The 19,637-nt window shown below is 40.5% G+C and overlaps 1 protein-coding gene across 20 annotated transcripts in view; it reads right to left on the reverse strand.

Moving 5' to 3' along the window:
• The window catches only part of NEB (nebulin), a 99,001-nt gene that overhangs the window by 73,595 nt on the left and 5,769 nt on the right, over positions 1 to 19,637 (reverse strand). For all 20 annotated transcript variants that reach the window (XR_010722172.1, XR_010722173.1, XM_066190461.1 and 17 more), the window contains 35 exons: positions 18,722 to 18,934; positions 18,251 to 18,358; positions 18,005 to 18,109; positions 17,596 to 17,700; positions 17,392 to 17,496; positions 16,661 to 16,765; positions 15,493 to 15,597; positions 15,214 to 15,321; positions 14,704 to 14,820; positions 13,961 to 14,062; positions 13,771 to 13,878; positions 13,572 to 13,676; positions 13,087 to 13,185; positions 12,751 to 12,855; positions 12,088 to 12,195; positions 11,268 to 11,579; positions 10,576 to 10,782; positions 9,795 to 9,899; positions 9,563 to 9,670; positions 9,097 to 9,408; positions 8,502 to 8,708; positions 8,119 to 8,223; positions 7,411 to 7,518; positions 6,891 to 7,202; positions 6,472 to 6,678; positions 5,910 to 6,014; positions 4,996 to 5,103; positions 3,744 to 4,055; positions 3,347 to 3,550; positions 2,780 to 2,884; positions 2,330 to 2,437; positions 1,651 to 1,962; positions 1,106 to 1,309; positions 658 to 762; positions 457 to 564 (listed from right to left, as the gene is read on the reverse strand). Coding sequence is in view for 18 of the 20 variants with exons in the window: in XM_066190461.1 (XP_066046558.1) it covers positions 457 to 564; positions 658 to 762; positions 1,106 to 1,309; positions 1,651 to 1,962; positions 2,330 to 2,437; positions 2,780 to 2,884; positions 3,347 to 3,550; positions 3,744 to 4,055; positions 4,996 to 5,103; positions 5,910 to 6,014; positions 6,472 to 6,678; positions 6,891 to 7,202; positions 7,411 to 7,518; positions 8,119 to 8,223; positions 8,502 to 8,708; positions 9,097 to 9,408; positions 9,563 to 9,670; positions 9,795 to 9,899; positions 10,576 to 10,782; positions 11,268 to 11,579; positions 12,088 to 12,195; positions 12,751 to 12,855; positions 13,087 to 13,185; positions 13,572 to 13,676; positions 13,771 to 13,878; positions 13,961 to 14,062; positions 14,704 to 14,820; positions 15,214 to 15,321; positions 15,493 to 15,597; positions 16,661 to 16,765; positions 17,392 to 17,496; positions 17,596 to 17,700; positions 18,005 to 18,109; positions 18,251 to 18,358; positions 18,722 to 18,934 (5,352 nt within the window). In the remaining 2 variants the exon portion in view is untranslated. The remainder of the gene's footprint in view (positions 1 to 456; positions 565 to 657; positions 763 to 1,105; positions 1,310 to 1,650; positions 1,963 to 2,329; positions 2,438 to 2,779; positions 2,885 to 3,346; positions 3,551 to 3,743; positions 4,056 to 4,995; positions 5,104 to 5,909; positions 6,015 to 6,471; positions 6,679 to 6,890; positions 7,203 to 7,410; positions 7,519 to 8,118; positions 8,224 to 8,501; positions 8,709 to 9,096; positions 9,409 to 9,562; positions 9,671 to 9,794; positions 9,900 to 10,575; positions 10,783 to 11,267; positions 11,580 to 12,087; positions 12,196 to 12,750; positions 12,856 to 13,086; positions 13,186 to 13,571; positions 13,677 to 13,770; positions 13,879 to 13,960; positions 14,063 to 14,703; positions 14,821 to 15,213; positions 15,322 to 15,492; positions 15,598 to 16,660; positions 16,766 to 17,391; positions 17,497 to 17,595; positions 17,701 to 18,004; positions 18,110 to 18,250; positions 18,359 to 18,721; positions 18,935 to 19,637) is intronic.

A 19,637-nucleotide genomic window follows, 5' to 3' on the forward strand; every position in this document is an offset into this window, starting at 1 on the left:
AAAAAATACATGCTTTTTGATACAACTTTAATTTTTAAATGAAAACTTGGTTCGGGCTTTCTTTCCTCATGCACAGCTCAGCTGTGTAGCCGCAGAGCCAGGGCCATGCAGATGGGCAGTGCTGAGGGCAGCCTACCACCTCAGAACTCAGGCTGTTGCATGAGGAGATGCACTCAAAAGCTCAGGAGGGACCCTGCTTTGGGTTGGCCATCACCCAGCTCCCACAGCTACTCTTCCACATCACCCAGGCCTTCCCTTGCAACAGTGCACACCCATAACTTGCAGGGACAGCTGCAGGTGGACAGTGCAGAACAAAAACGTTGAAGGACAACTGAATGGCAGCAACAGGTAATGGATCTATTGCCTCCATTAGGCTCAGCTGCAAACCCTGGGTTCAAGTGCCAGCACGTGGCACCCGTGTGACAGTGTGTGCCACGAGGGCTCCTGTGCACTCACATCACTGGCAATGTCCCGGGAAGCTTTTGCAGACTTGATGGGAATGGCATCTGCCCGCATGTCGTAGCCCTTCTTCTTCTCCTCCTCCATCGCCTGCTTGTACAGTTTCTGGAACAGACACCACCGTGCCCTCAGACAACGCTGCTGACCAGGACACAGCAGTGCCTAGGGACAGACACTGCGCCCACAACAACCACCCACCTCGCTGAAGTTCACTTTGTTCTGCTGGGCCAGCAGGATCCCAGGCGTGTCCGGCATGATGTGGATGCTGGTTTTGTCCTTCTCCCAGGCTGAGATGTATGAGCGCTGGGAAATGAGGAGGACAGGAAACAAGGTCACACAGGCTCAGGGAAACAAACTCAACCAGAAGATCAGCTCTGTGAACCAAAGCAAGGGGGCTCTACTCTGCACTAACCCAGAAACTCCTGCCCTTTCCACAAACCTTCCCAATGCTTCACCCTTTTCCACACTGTACCCCATTACTGCTCCAACCACGCAAAAGAGAGTTTTCTCTCAAACAAGGAATACAAATCCCCGGAGGCAAGAGAAGCCAACATTCCTCTTGCACAACTTGGGCCACTGAAGGACCAACATCTTGACAAAGGAAGGCACCTGTTTCCTTCAGGATGCAAACACAAGGAAACCTTACTTGGTCCATGATTTTAGAGTTCTGCTTTGCCAGCACCATGGGCATGGAGTCAGGAAGACTTGTGAATTTGATGGTGTCTGGGTGCTGCCGATACTTCTTGTCACTCAGGATCTCACTGGCTCTCTTGTTCTTCTCAACGTCCAGTGATCCAATTGGGGACCAGCCAATGCCCCTCAGCCACTGCAGGTCAGACTTGTACACGTTCTGGAAGGACAGGAAAGGAAAATATCACTTCAGCAACCTCCTCACTTCAAGCAACTCCAACTCCTAACAGTGGATGTTCTCCTGAATGCAGCATGTTCCACTGGGTCATCCACCAGCCACACATTCAGTGTTTGTACTCATCCCCTAAGGGTTTTCATACCACTCTCCATTGCCCTCAGGGTTTGTCTTTCCTTTCAGAAGCTGCTGGTTCTTCATAAAAAAACCTTGAGTCCATTTCCCTTTCCCTGGCACACTTCTCCACTGACTCCACCTTCAAAACTAGAACAGAACACAGCACAGACAACCCAAGGTTGTGACACAGCCAGGAAAGAACAACTCACATCACTCTGCAGGTCATACACTGTCTTGGCATGGACAACGTCGTTCTGGTCGGGCAGGCAGGTCCAGCGGTGCAGAGGGTGCCGGTAATCGGCATCACTGACCAGCTCCTGGCATTTCTTGGCCAACACCACTCCCAGCATGTCCACGGGGCTGCTGAAGTGGGTCTTGGATTTCTCAAAGTCCTTCTTGTACTCCCTGTCACTCTGGATCTTGGCCACGTGCATCGACCACATCATCTTGGGGTCATCCTCAATGTTCCTGGCCCCGATGTGGTGGCCCAGCTGTTTTCTGTACGCGGTTTTGTATTTGTACTAATTGAACACAAGAAGCAACAATTACCACTTCCTTCCAAGCTGCCATTTCAGTTTCTCTGTTGTTAATACAGTAGTTAATAATTTTTAACCTAACATATTTGAATTTCCTTGTGTTTTTTTCCAAAATTTCTAGCATTTGTTATCACGTCCAGTAGATTTTACAGTATTCCTCATAACTATATACTATTAACTTTAAATTATTGTATTTAATTTAATTAACTTTACACCATGAAGAATTACACTGCCTTTGAGGTGGGCAGCAATACAACAGTGTTAAAATTTTAAATATCTCCTCCTGTTAAATAGAAACCATTTTTATCCAAGATTATGTGCCCCACTCTGATTTTCCCTCTGCAAGACCCACCTCACTGGCTATGTCTCGGGATGCCTTGGCTGCCTGCAGGGGGATGGCATCAGGAGGGAGGTCATAGCCTTTCTTCTTCAGCTCTTCATATCCTAACTTGTAACGTTTCTGTTAGAGAAGGATTCAAAGGAATTAATGCAGATAAAACTCTCTGGAGAGTTTTTCAATGCTACAACTTTCAAACTCTGACTATCGAAAAGAAAGCATGGGTTTCCAAAAACAGTTTAATTAATTAAATTAAACTTCGTACTTTGCTATTAATGACATGTGTTTTTAATGACACTTGGATATAAAGTATTTTTAAATTACAATTTAAATGTTTTCTTATTATTTCATCGAAGATCAAAATTTTCTTTTAGCAAATATATTATTCTGAATTATTCCTAGAGCTTTCTGTAGAGGTAATACAACTCTGTGATTCTCTATGCCCAGTTTCAAATGCAAACTTACATCACTTGTGTTAATCAAGTTTGATTTAGCCAGCAAAATTTCAGGCGTATCAGGCATGATGTGAACCTTAGTCTTGTCCTTGTTCCAAGCTTCCCTGTAGAGTATCTGAAAGAGACACAAATAAAAATCTGGTTTGATCCAAGATTCACGAGCACAGCAGTAATTTCAGTTCATCTTTTCTCTGCATTAGCAAAGCAAAGATGTACTAAGCAAGAATTAGGGATGTAAACAAGACAAGATAGTAAAATCAAACAATACAATGACTTCTTACTGAAATACAACTTTTTTTCCTTCTTCGCATGCATGTAATGCCAAGGAAACAGCATTAAAACAATATATTTACAATATACTGCCTACTAAAGGTCTTATTTGCAGTTATTCTGAGTAAATTATCAGCGCTAAAGATCTTCCTCTTCTGAATAAGGCAAAAAGAGCAGCGAGGCCCTGACTATAAACACCTGCTATCTGTATATTTTAAATGCATGTTCTGAACCAGAGATCTTTTCAAAATGTGTATTAATGTATTCACTTATTGAATCCCACGTTCTGTCTCTAGAGGCAACTTACATCACTCCTATTTTTGGCATTAGATTTTGCCAAAACGACATCCATGGCATCTGGGATACTTGTGAACTTAACAGTGTCTGGGTGCTGCCTGTACTTCTTCTCACTCAGTATTTCAGAAGCTTTCTTGTTCTTTTCAGCTTCCAGAGATCCCAAAGGACTCCATCCAATGCCTCTGAGCCACTGTAGATCTGACTTATACAGGTTCTGTTAAGGATGAAAATCAAATCATAGCAGATTATTTCAGTGTTCATTGATTAAACCCTACGAAAAGCCTAACTGGCAGTTTAGCTCCAATCTGATCTATACTGACATCAAAAGCGAGTCATCAAAGATACCTTCCAATCAACAGTAATTACTTTACATGGAAATAAGTGAATTAAACCCAGAGGGAGCTTACATCGCTCTGCAGCTCGTTGACCCTCTTTGCCTCGGTGACATCGACCTGGTCTGGCAGACAAGTCCAGCGGTGCAGTATCCGTTTGTAGTCCACGTCACTGACCAGCTCCTGACACTTCTTAGCCAGAAGGAAGCCCAGCATATCCACGGGCATATTGAACTTGGTCTTCCACTTCTCAAAGTCTTTCTTGTACTCCCTCTCACTCTGCATTTTAGCTACTTGCATGGACCACAGCATCTTGGGGTCGTCCTGCAAGCTGCGGAATCCGATGTGATGCCCCTGCTGCTTGCGGTATCCTTCTTTGTACTTGAACTGCAAAGGCAAAGGTGGCACCACTCAAAATCACAGCGACAAACATGCAAGGGTAAAACATACAAGCAGAATACCAATATATTCCCTCATCTTAATGTTCCTCATGAAATTACCCCTGGAAGTGTCCAAGGCCAGGTTGGATGGGGCTTGGAGCAACCCGGGATGGTGGAGTGCGGCCCTGCCCACAGAAACTGAGCAATCCTTAATGTCCCTTCCAACCCAAACCATTTTGTGATTCTATGATTCTATAAATAAGCAACCTGTTATGGCATCTGATGTAAAGTCTTAGCAGCCCCTTGACTAATGTGCATGACTTGGTGTCAGGGAATGGTCTCCCTGGGAAAGAAAGAGTCCTTGGAAAGGAAGAGAGCACGGCAATAGGAATGGTCTCCTGTGCCATCTGATTCACACACTCACTCTGCTCAGAACTCCCTAATATTGACACACTGAGACGTTTTGATGAATAACATCATCAACAATGAAAAATTATGAAATACAAAGATACTGAAGCACAGGAAACATTTCCTAATGATGGATAAAATCTCTTCCACAAATGCGGGAGTTGTATTTGTACCAAGTTATGGTAACAGCAGTCCATGTGTCACCACATCCATTTCAGAGTTGTAATGAGGATTTCTCTGGGCTCAGCTAACTGGACCAAATTTGCTGCTGCTCTGAAAATGAAGCAGCCAAAAGAGCAGAAAACTCCTTCCTTTTTATGACCAGCCATGTCATGAATGGACCAAATTTTGGACTTGTTAAGATGCCAGAGAAACTCTCGTTGAATTGGACAAAAACAGCTCAGGAAGGAGTTTTGTCAGCAATGTTGGTTTTGACTCCAAGCCACACCTTAGCAGAGAGGTGTATTTCAATCTCCTGTGACTCTGTGTTATAACAACCAGATCAATGAGTGTCACGTTGAGTTAAAAATGCTGCTTACATCACTTGCAATGTCCCTTGAAGCTTTGGCAGCTTTCACTGACATGGCTTCAGGTGTGAGGTCATAGCCTTTCTTTAACATTTCCTCCCAGCCAAGCTTGTAGAGTTTCTAAAATTGAAAACAATATTAATTAAAAGCAGTAAAACATAGGTCACCTGCTATTTAGATACACTAACGATCCGAGTTCTGGTCACCTCACAGGCTTCAGTTATGAGAAAACGGCTGCTAGAATGAGAACTGAGAAATGGGAAACTGATAAACAAGGAATGCTGCTCTTCCAAGGCTTAGGAGAGGGACAAAATAGTTTTTCACTATTTAGCAGCTTCCTACTATAGCTGATATTGATTTGAAACATATCTGGAGAATGTGAAATACATAAATCTGAGATAACTGAACACTTTTTGATTGGCATAACAAAATTTTAATAAGAGTTTCATGAAGCCATTTAACAGTCAAGTCAATTTGTGCGCAGTTGATTTTAAGTATTCAGGCATTCTTAAGTCAAAGATTTGCCTCTGAGCAACAGTGCAAAGCAAAACCTGACTGTTTTCTACTGGCACAATTGACACTTTCTCCTATCTGAAAGCTGAGAGAAAAGCTGGAATCACCACATCTACTTTACCCCATAGGTTAAGTTAAAAAATACACCCATTTAACTTGCAATTTTATAGTAAGGAATTTTTAATATGATTGAACTCTACACTAAGCATAGAGTACAGACTATGCACTTCCTGACTTCAAAAAGACTTACATTTTCCATACATTATAATGCTGTTTAGTCTGTTCATTTGCTAGCCTGAAGCTGGTACTTGTATTACTCTGAAAATATTACCCACATGAAATTCTTGCCTGTGTTCTAAATCTCCAGTAGATATTAATTTAAAATGTTGATAGGATGTATCAAAATACTCCACCTGACTGTAGTTTGTCTTGTTCTGTTTGGCCTGTAGAATATCTGGTGTGTCTGGCATCACATGGACCTGAGTTTTATCCTTCTCCCAGGCTTGGGTATAAGCATGCTATGGACAGAAAGTTACATCAGATGTGTTAATATAAATGACAAAAGATGGTTCTTCCAGGGTTTTCACCTTTCCACTTGGATATGGATGAGTAAAAAAGATGAAGGTGCTGACTCAGATTTATTTTACTATGTAATGATCTAATCCAGGATCAGCTGAATTATTGTTCGGTCTTGCTTCTAAATGAAACCAAACTATCGAGATTTATAGGACCAGTCATTTCTATATAAGAATGGGGTGAATAGAGGCTGGAAAAAATGAGAAAAGATTTCTTTAACCAATGCTGTTTATCAAGAACTGTTTCACAGAGAGGAAAAAAAAAGAAAAAAGAGGAGCCTGTGACAGTTGTTCTTCCCAGGGGAACACTGCCACATACAGGAGTGACAGAGATTTACAGAGTGGTCATTGGAATGGATGATATGTGAATGCCTGCCCGACTTTTCCCCTAAACACTCACTTTGTTCATGATATTTGCATTCTGCTTTGCAAGGACCAGGTCCATGGCATCGTTCTGTTTGGTGAAGGGGAACTTGCTGGGGTGCTGCCGGTACTTCCGATCACTCGCAATCTCCGTGGCTTTCTTTGTTTTCTCCACATCCAGAGAACCAATGGGACTCCAACCAATCCCTCTGAACCACTCCTTGTAATCCTGTTTGTACTCATTCTGTCAAACAGGAGACAAAAGCAAAGTTTACAATGTACAAACAGCTCATACAGAATGATCATAGCACTGGTCGTCCTCCAGTTCTTTCCAAAACACAGCCATGATGGAAAAACAAGAGCCACAAAAAGAAGGACAGCTCATAAAAAAATAATCCTGTTCTTTCCAAACTGCAGCCACGATGTAAAAACAGAAGTCACCAAAAGAAAACTTACATCACTTTGGATCTGATTCATGTTTCTGTACAGCTCCAAACTCATTGCATCTGGCAGGAGCATGTACTGGTGGAGCAGGCGTTTGTAGCCGGTGTTGGTGACACGGTCCTGGGCCTCCTTGGCTGCCACCACGCTGAGGGCATCAGAAGGTGTCTGGTAATGAGTCTTGCTCATCTCATAGGCCTTCTTGTACTCCCTGTCCGACTGCATCTTGGCCACTTGCATGCAATGGACAAGTTTGGGATCATCCTGGAGGCTGCGGAAGCCGACGAGTTTCCCCTTGTCTTGTTCGTACCCTAATTTGTATTTATACTGGAAGAGAACAGAAACAGAGACTTTAATTCATTTAGATTTGAAATTAAGGGAAAAATTCTTTCCCTATGGGGGTGCTGAGGTCCTAACACACATTGCCCGGAGCAGCTGTGGCTGCCCCTGGATCCCTGGAAGTGTCCAAGGCCAGGTGGGATCACCCTGGGATAGAGAAAGCTGTCCCTGCCCATTTTTTCTCCCAAGAACTTACATCACTGGCAATATCCCTGGAAGCTTTGGCAGCTTTGACAGGAATAGCATCAGCCTTGAGATCATATCCTTTCTTCCTGGTTTCTTCAAATGAAGATCTGTACATTTTCTGCAAAAGGAAAAAGAAACATCTTTTTAAAAAGCAAAAATTTACATGTTTTCCACATGCACAAATAGTGGTGAAAAGTTACATCTATAAGGATGCCATCTTAAAAAATAAAAAAGAGATTAAAATGTCTGTTTCTGCCCACATTGCAGATGTGCATAATTACAAGCAATACTTTGTTTAGCATATGCAGATTTAACAACTGGCTACCAAAACCTGGTAAAAAATCTTTTACAAAAAAAACAGGTGCTACCTACATTTTGAACCCTGTACAAAACCCTGTGCATGGGGAAATGAAAAGAATCAATAATACAATAAAAAATACAGTAACAAACATGAACAGTACTCAAAGTCTACTGTATTTTGTTAGCAACTGTTGTGTTTTAATGGTCTGCAGGAACACTTCACAACCTGACTATAAGCATGGCTTTTTCTTGGCAATTCAGGGTACCTAATTTTGGGGAAGGAAGCAAGGAAAAGGAAAATGCATAGGTTTTGTGCAATTACTACAGGTTAGCAAGGTGAGACTTTTGCATGCTCTCATCTCACTTATTCCTAATCAAAAAATAAGAGCAAGGTCACAGGCTCACAAACAATACTCACTTCACTTAAATTGAGTGCATTTGCTTTTGCTAAAGCAATCTGTGGAATATCTGGAGTGATGTGAATTTTCTTTTTGTCTTCTTCCCAGGCTTGTTTGTACTTGTGCTGGAGGGATTAAAAAAAATAGAGACCTCAACATCTGTTATTCTTAAATAAAACAATTTAAAATACTATTTTCCACTTGAAATCCAAACTGCCTTGACAATGATTACCACGGGAGGAACATTTATCTTTTTATTTTAGCACTCAAAGCACATTAACTAGCTACAAAATAAAATCATGTTTTCTAAAGCTCTTCATACAACAGGGTTGACTATTAAATCAGATGTAGATCGTTGCCCACTTCTGCAAGCCTAAATGAATTCTGAGGAGCACTTTCTTACCTCATCCATGATTTTGGCATTATTTAAAGCCAAGACCATGTTCATGGAATCCATAGGAACAGAGAACTTCAACTTGTCTGGATGCTGGCGATATTTCTTCTCACTCACAATTTCCATGGCTTTTTTGTTCTTCTCAGCTTCCAGGGAGCCCAGCGGGAGCCACCCAACACCCTTCATGGTTTCATCATACTCTGCTTTGTATTGATTCTGCAGGCGGGAAGTAGATAAAAACCAATATGAAGCATAAAATAGTTCATAAATTTGGAAGTACAAGAGAAAATGTATGATGGAAAAGTGAAGCTTTTCCTGTCCTGGTCTGAACATAACTGTTGCTCCTGAAGAGCCTGATGGGACATCAAGAGTACATATTTATAAAATTGCTTATTTCTAAGCTCAAATTTATCAATTTAATAGTTCAGGGTCTAGGAAAAATAAAATACCTGTAGTTGTTGAAAAACTTGCATAATTTACTACATTTTTGTAGACACTTGACCTACTTTCACTAAGAAAGTAATACTAGTTATCTTACAGTGTTTTTTCATCAACTAAGCAGCTCAGTATTCACAGTTCAAAGGCTGAAGCACCTCTTACTTACATCACTTTGTAACTGCATCATGTTTTTGGCCAACTCAATGCTCATAGCATCGGGCAGGACGTTGTAGGTGTGGATTAAGTTCTTGTAGTTTGCATTGGTAGCCACTTCCTGAGCTTTCTTGGCTGCCACCACGCTGACCATGTCAACGGGAGTGTGGAAATTAGTCTTGGCCTCCTCATAGCCCTTTTTGTACTCTCTGTCAGACTGCATCTTGGCCACTTGCATGAAGTGCACCAGCTTGGGGTCGTCCTCCAGGCTGCGGAAGCCGATGTGCTTCCCTTTGGCCTTCTCGTAGGCCAGTTTGTATTTATACTGAGAGCAGGAAAGAGAAAGAACAGCAAAAGTCACAGTTAAAAAATGCAGTATTAAACTCGGTTTTATCACTAAAAAAATAGATGACAAGATCTCAGGTTTAGTCATTTAATTTAAATGAAGTCACGGAGTGGTTTCACACAACCAGACTCACATCGCTCGCGATGTCCCTGGAGCTTTTGGCTGCTTTTATTGGAATTGCATCTGGCTGCAGGTCATAACCCTTCTTCTTGTCCTCCTCCCATCCAGCTTTGTAAAGTTTCTAAGGTTAGATGTGAAAAGAGAACAGGTGTCATGAAGGCAGAACCCTGAAGCTAAACACTTTCAAACGAGGCATTAAAACGACAGCAAGGCACTGAATGCCCACCATGAGCACAGCCACTCACATCACTCATTGTCATCTGGTTCACTTTGCACTGCAGAATTTCTGGGGTGTCTGGCATCACATGGATGCTGGTCTTCTCTTTGTTCCATTTATCTGTGTACAGCCTCTGCAATTACAAAGGAATTTTTAGCCTTGGAAAGGTACTGAACTCATAAAAGAAGAGTTTGCTTTTGTTCTGCCCATTTGCAATAAATAATATTCCCTAGAAATATTCTTAGCACCAGAAATAACATTCACAGATCTGCTGAGAAGCAACATTATCTTTCCCATTTCTTTAGTATTGTGAAAAATTTGCAAAGTATGTTTTGATAATTAATAAATATTGAAGAAGGAAGTTTCTAATCTGTGCTCTTCCCTGCAGTACTGGAGAGCAGAATTTATTTTCACAGACATTCTTTCCATGGAAAACAAGGGATAAAAGGATCAGTGGTGTCCTGGATAAATAGAGACAAGTGTAAAGAACTCCACTTTCCAGGAAACTTGTACAAAACTGACAGAATCCCAGATCTTCTGCAGTTCACTTACTGTGAATACACCCTACAGCAAAAGGATTTTCAAAGCACTATAAATCTGGAGAAGGAATCTTTAATCTTTAGAAACAGAAAATTAAACTCCCCTAATTATGAGCAGTCAGAGGCTTACCATGATCACTCAGTGCCCAGTCTTAACCCAGGAACTCCCACACCCACGGGAAATTTTAATAACTCCAGTGGGAATGCACCGTGCCCCATAACTTTGCCAGACAAAGACCCAAACTTTGGGTCAATCCAACAACTCCCCACCTTGTTCATGGTCTTGGCATTTTGCTTCGCCAGCACTTGTTCCATGGCATCCATGGGGATGGAGAACTTGAGCTGGTCGGGATGCTGGCGGTATTTCTTCTCACTGAGGATCTCCGTGGCCTTCTTGGCCTTTTCTACATCCAGGGACTGAATTGGGACCCAGCCAACTCCTCTCAGCCAGTTATTGAAGTCAGATTTGTACAGATTCTTTCCAAAAACAAACAAGAAAAACACAGTGAGGCGAGAAAAATTAGTGTCTGTATACAGAAAACAGGTAAAGCATTAAAACTTACCCTGGCCATTCACTTTTGAGGGAAAATTTAGATTTATTAAAATTTAAGTATGATAGAGTCAGTATTTAGGAGAAATAAAATCACAGTAATTAAAATCTGACTACAAAAATACATCAATTAGTAAAACATGCTCATTTGCTGGGAATATGCCAAATACGGAGAGATATAAAAAAAGTTGTTACTTTGCTAGATAAGTTTCCTAGAACTTAAAAACTGCACATAACTCTGAGAATGTTTGAAAAATAAATGGTTCCAAACCAATCACTTACTTCCCAACCTACTGTTCATCCAATATAATATATATTGGATTATATAAATTAATTTTCTAGCCTTAAAAGACCAATGATGTCACACAGTCAGGATGAGAATTAAAAACGGTGATGATTATTGATGACATACATCACTCTGAAGCTGCATCACGTTTCTGGACAGCTCCAGGTTGACAGAATCAGGCAGGAGGGTGTAATTGTGGATCGGCTGCTTATAGCCAGCGTTTGTCACCACTTCCTGGGCTTTCTTGGCAGCTGTCACACTGAACATATCCAGAGGAGTGTGATATTTGGTCTTGGTGACTTCATAATCCTTCTTGTATTCCCGATCCGACTGGATTTTGGCCACGTTCATGTAGTGAACAAGTTTGGGGTCATCCTGCAGGCTCCGGTACCCGACCTGTTTGCCTTTGTCTTTCTCGTAGGATTCCTTGTACTTGTACTAGAGACAAAGGAAAACCAGCTTGACCCACTTGGGAAAGAGAAAACACACTTTGGATGGGTTTAAAACACTGAGTTTCAAAGTATTAATGCTGCAGTTCGTTCTGTAACCTCATAAATGGTTTTTACGACAGCACAAGATTATTTAGGTCAGAAAAAGAAGAGGATTATTGGATTTTTCAGCTTGTCTTGACACCGGGTACATATCTCAACCCATACCTGTAGCTACAAGCCCTCTCTCACCATTGTCATTGATGCAGGCTTGCAACTCCCAGGGACATTCAGTTTTTAATTAAGACTTTAATAACAATAAATTACTGAACAGCCTCACCAAACACTTCAAAATCCCAATATCCAACTGGGGAGGTTTAAGAGAGGAATGAAGAGTCACTTGTAACTTTTTGCTAAAGCAGGAATACAGGTCTGCAGCACAAGTAAATAATAATTAATTCCATAAATAATGAAATGCAGGAGGGGCGTGTGTTCCACTGGATGTAAATCCTACTCACGTCACTTGCAATATTCCGAGAAGCCTTAGCAGCAATAATTGGAATGGCATCTGGTTTCAGATCATAGCCTTTGGCAAGGGTTTTCTTCCAGTCTGCTTTGTAGTTAGCCTTGGAGGGAAAAAAGGGAAGAGTTTGCAGTGTCAGGAAGAGCAATTCTAATGAAGAGTTTAAGCCCACGTCTTTTGTTACAGGAGATTTTATTACAGGAATTAAAATATCCAGTTTAGTCCATGTAATCTCAAGGAGAACATGTTACCATGTACACAAACTACAGTTCTATTATAATAAATAAATCTACTACAAAGATAATCATGAATTTCACAAGATATTTTGCACTTTTTATTTGGAACAACTCTGTCAGCGGCACTTTTGCCCTTTCTTATGCAAAACCCTTTTTCATTTGACTGAACCTTCAGAAAATTTTTCCTGTTAGCTTCAAACTCAGGCTTTGTGCTCTAAAGGGACTGGAGAAAGCAGCCTGGCTGATTTTTTGTGTCAGTCTGGCCAGACTATTAAAATTCCAATGCTGTTAAGGGAGACGTCAGCTTTTATCTCATTCCTGGAAGGCTGATAATACCACCAAAAAATTTAACATCACAAAGGCAATAAAACTGATAGCATCAGTGGAGAGCTCCATGCTGTGGAAATTCAAAATATACTCACATCACTGATATTGTAGGCATTAACTCTAGCCTGGATGAACTGGGGCACGTCAGGAGGGAGGTGATACTTGTGAATAATTTCTTCCCCTTTGGATTTATACAATATCTGCAAAGAAAAATGAAGGAAGATATTTGGCAGCCCAGTTTATAGACTGTGAATTGAAAAACCATTTCTAAAAAATCTGATTTCCAGGCGATGTTCTGCTGGAATAAAATTGTGAATATACACAGTCACCTACACAATTATTTCAGGTGTGCTCTTAAAGCTGGAAGATGAAGTGAAGGTGGGCACAGGGCAGAAATTGGGAATGTCAGAGTGTTTCCAAAGTTTACTTACATCACTCAGCTGTTTGCTGTTGATCTCTGCTTGCTTCTGTACTGGAGAGTCGGTCACTGAAGTGAATTTGGTTTGATCAGGATGCTTTTTGTAGGTGTACTGAAAGAAGACAAAAAAAATATTTGTAGAAAACGCATATAAAGTATTTTTCAACTGTTGATAAAATAAAAAAATATTAATAAATTAACTTAAGTACTTTAAAAGTATTATTTTAAAGAAATATTTATTTAAGCAGGTGAATGCTTCAGGTTCATTCTTGATTTTGGTACTACTGCTGTCATTTTATGGGTTTAGCAGTTATTAAAAAGACTGTGCTATATCTGTTTTGATCACTAGATGTCACAAAAGGCCCTAAAATAGAGATGAAGATTGGTTTTTTTCCAAAAAGTCACATATGGCAATGAGGCCAAACTCAGAATCATTGACGTTACCACGGATCACTCAGTTAATTTTTCTGTGCTGAACAACTGCTGTCCTGTACTCACATCTTTACATTGCTCCAACTTCTTGATTGCTTCATACTCTTGGGTTATGGTCTGAGGGAAGTAGCACATTGTCTTTTCCTCCTCATAATCTGCTTTGTAATTTTTCTAGGAACAAGAGCAACATTCAGTAAGGAACCACAACTGAGCTTTGTCTAAGGTGCCAGAGTGATGGGGAAAACAGAACGATTGCCACACTTACATCACTCTTCATAGCTTCAACCTTCATGCAGTGGATCTGATATGGGTCCTCAAAGCTGCCCAAGTAGTGCCCCAAAATATTCTTCTGATATGCCTCTTTATATTTTACCTGCCAAAATAACCACGAGTTGAGAAGTAAAAGTAATCAAGAGGGTCAGTACTGAAGGGTAAACCCCAAGGGAAAGACCTACATCACTAAAGTTCTTCAGAGCAGCATCAGTCTGGAACTTGGGTGTCTCACAGTAATTCATCCTGTTTCCTTTGGACTGTTCATAGGCTTCTTTGTATAATTTCTGCAAATCAAATAAAACCAGATCATACAGGAGATTTCACTGCAAGTCACCCCCGCCACGTTAAAAATGACAAGAGTAAAACGGAGAAACGGTTCCAAAAAAAATGCTTTCCCACGGGACTGAGAAACAGATGGCACTGTTTTCCCAATGGTCTTTAAAAATAACTTTTGTAGGTTTGTAAGGGAAGACAGAAAGGCCTACCTAATGGTTTTTGAATTTCTGACACTGAGAAATATTCAATCTCTTTTCATACAAATGAAAGAGGAATTGAGAAGACCGTTACAGAAAATAACCAGAATATAATATAAAAATAAGTAAAAGCACCACATATATTATCATTATTAGCTGAAATTCCTTTAAACAATAGGGGAAGAACTGTCCTCTTGTGATTTATTATCCACAAGGATCTAAATGAGCTATCCACTAATTAGCCATCCATGTGCCACTGCTGTTGCTACACTCATCTGTGGAGAATTCATTCTTTACCTGAATTGTTCTGGCTGGTGCTACCTCATAACAAATGCTGGTCTACAAAACTAAAAATACTACAAGATCCAAAGGAGAAGGCTTGTGAAGAAATGGTGAGTGTGGTTTCTGGTACATGGCTGAAAATGACATAGCTGCACATTGATAATACTCACATCACTCAGAATGTCTCCTGCAGTTTTTAATTGCTTCAGCAGTGGGTTCTCTGTAGCAGGGAGCACATTATAATCTGCAACAGCTTTTTTCTTTTCATAGTCTGCTTTGTATTTGAACTTGAAAGAATGAAAATAAAAAAGGTTTTAAAAATCAACATTAAAAGCCAAATGCTCACTAACCTGTGTGATTGCCCAGAGAACCTGTGGCTGCCCCGATCCCTGGAAGTGTCCAAAGCCAGGCAGGATGGGACTTGGAGCACCCTGGGATAGTGGAAGGCCACCCTGCCCATGGCAGGGGTGACACTGGGGTTGTCTTGAATGTCCCTTCCCACCCAAACCGTTCTGTGATATGAATCTATTCTATGATACAATCTTCAACTTTCCAGGAAAAAATGCCCCTGTTATTCAACTTACGGTGGCAAAGGACCACGAAAGGTCTTGCCAAAACAATTTCAGCACAAACTTGTGTGAGTTCAGAACTCTTCCCAAGGTGACACGCGGGTCCCTCACCTTGCTGACGTTTTCCGAAGCTCGTTTGTTGGCTTCATATTCTGGAGTTTCAGTCTGCATGAAGTAGATTTGGTCTTTCATGTTCTCAAAGTCTTCCTGGTATTTCCTCTGTTAGGAACAGAGACAGGCAGAAAACAACACATAAACTAACTGTAAATTAGACATCTACAACAGGGATTATTGAGGAAATAAGCAATGCCACAAATGGAGCCTCAGCATTCGGCACATGAACATGAACAGGGATAAAGATGTTGAAGAATTCCTGCAGGATTCACTCACCATACTTAGATTATCTGCATTCATTTTTGCAATTGCCACGTCATAGCACGGAGTTTGACTCCACTTGCCTTTGATTTTCTTTTTATAGTCATCATGGTAAATAACCTATAAGGAAACAAAACAATAAAATTGAATCCCCAAGACACAGCTCCATTTTCACTTGACAGATTCATTTTTCAAAGCTGTCTTTTTAAAGCTTCTTCATATTTGACACATGCCTTGTAACTCTTTTAGCAGTTGTGGTCAAAAACACCTTAAATATGATTTGGCCAAACCATTTCAGTGTTAAATCATTTCTCGAGGTACCTGCCCTGACGTTAAAAGGATAAATAAATCATCTCTAACATATTCCTTTAGTTCTGTTTTCTCCCTGGTCACATAATATTAGGACATTGCCAATTAAGTCAGAATTTACTGGTATTGCTACTGGAACGGGTTATAAGCAAACCCTTTTAATTACCTCGTATTTGAGATTTCTATTATTTATTCAAGCTCACAGAAATCAAGTATTAAAAGTTTAAAGAGTTTTTTTAACGACAGAACACCCGCCTGAGTTTTGACTCAGTGTTCCAGGTGTATTTTCAGCCACAGTTGCATCACTTACCATAAAAAATAAAAACTCCCCCAATGCTTTTTTAACATTGTTAAAGAACATGTATGCCAAAAATAATCTTTTTTAAAAAAATCTGTGTTTTATAATTTTGGAGATACCTACGAAGCTTATTATTTGATTCATTTTCAAGAATTATGGTACTGATTCTTTTTTTTTTTACATGGTATAACATTTTCTTGATGACAGTTTATCTTTAAAGCTAAGGAAATATAAGATTAAAGAAATTTTCACTGAATTAATTATTGTACCTTACAAATGGGTTCAGTGCAGTTTTCTTAGTGGTTTCTCCACCATGAGTGAATACTGCAATTCTCTAATCTTAAAATGCAGCTAATTTTCAATACACAATAAAATAAAATTTAAAAAAAAAAAAGAATAATAGTTAAATTCTGAATGGAGTTAAAACCCTACTTCTGCATTACAAGATGATGCAACCTGGTCCCAATTTCTCCAGCAGAAGTTGGTCTTCCTGTGTGTTTTTCCTTCTGCCTTCCCTTTCCTTAGGTCCCTTTCTGCCTCTCTGCCTGCAGGAGTGGGGTTTGAGGTTTTACTCACATCACTCAGCTGCCGTGTCACCTTCTTGGCTTGTTCCACATCAGGGGGGTCTGGCAGGGAGGTGAATTTTGCTTTCCTTTCATCGTGCCCCTTTTTGTAGACAATCTGAAAGGATGGAAGAAATGAGCATCTGCTTGAGCATCACGGCATTGAACTCCCCTACCACCACATGAATAGAAGAAGTTCTGCCCACAGCCCCCTTAGCAGGAATTCTTTAATCTGTGTATTACCAGGGAACTTCTGAACATCTGTAAAATTCACTGAAATCTTCAGATGAGAACCGAAATCTCCTGTTGAAGAGTTCTGTGTATCTAAATATCAGCAAACCCCAGTCCCACGAATCCCTGACTTTTCTTATCACTGAGCTAGAGGCACGTTTGCAGACCCACAAGAGTGAACTGGACTTGGAGACAACCCTGAGAGTTTTTGTATTTGGGGAGATACTCGAGGTGTTCCTGCTGATTTAATAAATTAATTATTCCATTCATTCCTAATCCAGCATCAAATTGTCAATGGATTTATACTTCAATATGCTCTACTTTGCAGTCTAACATCAAGTAGGTATTTTTCTGTGAAATACCACTACTACCAGAGCTTACTTAACACACTTTTTTTTTTTCTGTCCCATTGTGAAGCTTTTATATCTAATCAAAGTCCTTGGCACGTCCCAGGTTACACCATAACCCAACAGCCCTTGGTACCCGCATGCAAATCCCTGCTTTGATACTCACATCACTCAGAGACTTCTGAGCCTCTGCCACCCTTCTGAGCTCTGGACTGTCATTGTAGGGATAAAACAGTGTTTTGTCTGCATCCCAGTCTTCAGTATAGAGTTTCTACAGGAAAAAAGGCCAGAATGCTCAGCATTAATTAATTTCTGGCTTTGAAAGCTTATTTTACTTCAGCTGCTTAGGTCTGTGGTTAGTTTTTGTTACCTTGCTGAACATTGCTGTGTTCTTTATTGCATTCACAAGCTCTGGAGCATCAGGGGGAAGCAGGTACTTGTCCTTATTCTCCTCCCAGTTCTGTTTGTATAATACCTGAAAGGAAAGATCAGCAAGTTGGTCACTCTATCATTAAAAAAAACAATATTTACTTCTGTGAATAAACTGCCTGCTTTAAAGATCTTTTTTCAAAAGCAAAGTGTCAGAGCAGTAACATCTGAAGAGAGCAACCGGAAATATTTAAGATTACACTTATATTTGCCTTACCAACCTCTCTGCTATCCCTCCCTGTGCTTCTGAACCGTTGTATAAACGTTGCTTTAGCACCCTGAGCTCAAAACTTTGCTCTTAGCAGCAACCTCAGGATCCCCCAGTGTTAGGAAAGTCAGAAGTCACTCACCTTGCTCACTTGCTGTGACACTTTCTTTGCATGCTCTATATCCATGGCCTTTTCATCCACGTGGCAAATGGTTCTGGCAACTCCCCCAGCCATGCGGTATTTAACCTGGAGCAGCGCACAAAATTCATTGATTCTACAGCAAAACTGACTGGTTTTTATTTTTTTTTAAACCAGAAAAACTACATTTTCACCCTTCATTTAAACGCCCAGAACGTGGATAAACGTAGAAATGCAGTTGTTACCCACCTCACTGAGCTGGTCCTGCACTTTCTTGATCCTCCGGATTTCTGGGGTATCAATTGTGGAAGCATATGGCTTTCCTTTTTCTTTTCTGAATTTTTCTTTGTACTTGTTCTGGAAGAGAATAATGATAAAAATAATTAAGACATACCCCCGAGCTCTGGCAGAACTGTATTAGCCATTATTGCCATATTTATCTGGTTAGGACAGGGACTTGGGGCAGATTATTCAACGCTATAAACTAAAATTATTCGACTACATTTGCACTTCTGCTTATTTTAGCCAACTGAGTTTATTCCATCTGACACCACAGGGAAAAAATCCATCTCTAACTTGGATCACCTCTAATTTGTTATAATCTCTCCATGAGCTCAGTATTGATAAACCAAGTTATTTACACTATAACTATCAAAGAATCCCTGTAAACACTTTTTAAGCTGGCGTTCCTCGAGAAATAAGAGATATGGAACAACCTACCTCGCTGAATAGGTCCTTCATTTTACTGCTGTGTTCCAGGTAAGGCGTCAAAAACTTGGATGGGTCCACTTTTGTCCTGATTGTCTTCTTCCTGATGGGAGGGGCTGCATCCTCCCCGGAGGGCGGGGTGTGCTCAGATGTGTAGGTGGTGATTGTGGTGGTCTCAGGGCCTGAGTAGTCTGTGCTGATGGTCTCAGTTATCTCAGTGACCACCTGGAGATCAAAAAAAATCAAAAATCCCTTGTTTTATAGCTGGAAAAATTCATTAGGATAAGTGTTTTTCACCCCCCTGAGCTGGTGAAAGGATGCTCTGGTCTCATCCAGATCCACATGGAGACAGAAAACCTGGGACACTTTTCCTACTGGGATTACCATTGTGCTCCCTATGTATCAACCACCCTAAAAAAAAAAACCAAAACACAAGGAATGAACTCTCTGGCTGGATCCAGCATCAAACTCATGGAATTATTCTCCAGAGGGTCTGGGAGAGGGGGCCTCCAGCTGCCTCTGCTCCACGTACATTCATTTCCAAACAATTGAAATGCTTTATTCACTTGTTTATCAACATGGTCATGCTGCAAGTAGTAATTTTAATACTAAGATTCTAATGAAAAGCGTCTAAAAAATAATTATCACCATTAAAAAAGTGCTCCAAAGCCACCCAAATAAATGTCAGGTTTTATTTCGTGTCAATTAGCTTTATAAAAAAATTGCCTTTAAAAAGGAAGTAATGAAGGTCAGAGTTCTGAGAGTTATTTGCATCAACGGGACAGAGCTGAAAATGCACCAAGAGTTATACAATTAACAGCTTCTGTTTCCGCATAAGCCCATGCCATAAAGAATATGTCATGATAACACAGCAGAGAGTCGGGTTGTAGCTGTTTTAGAAGTAGAATTTCAAATTATGGCAATCACT

This window comes from Chamaea fasciata, unplaced genomic scaffold (assembly GCF_029207755.1).
Source record: "Chamaea fasciata isolate MVZ Bird 193981 ecotype frontalis unplaced genomic scaffold, bChaFas1.0.hap1 SCAF_8, whole genome shotgun sequence".
Classification (NCBI taxonomy): Eukaryota; Metazoa; Chordata; class Aves; order Passeriformes; family Sylviidae; genus Chamaea; species Chamaea fasciata.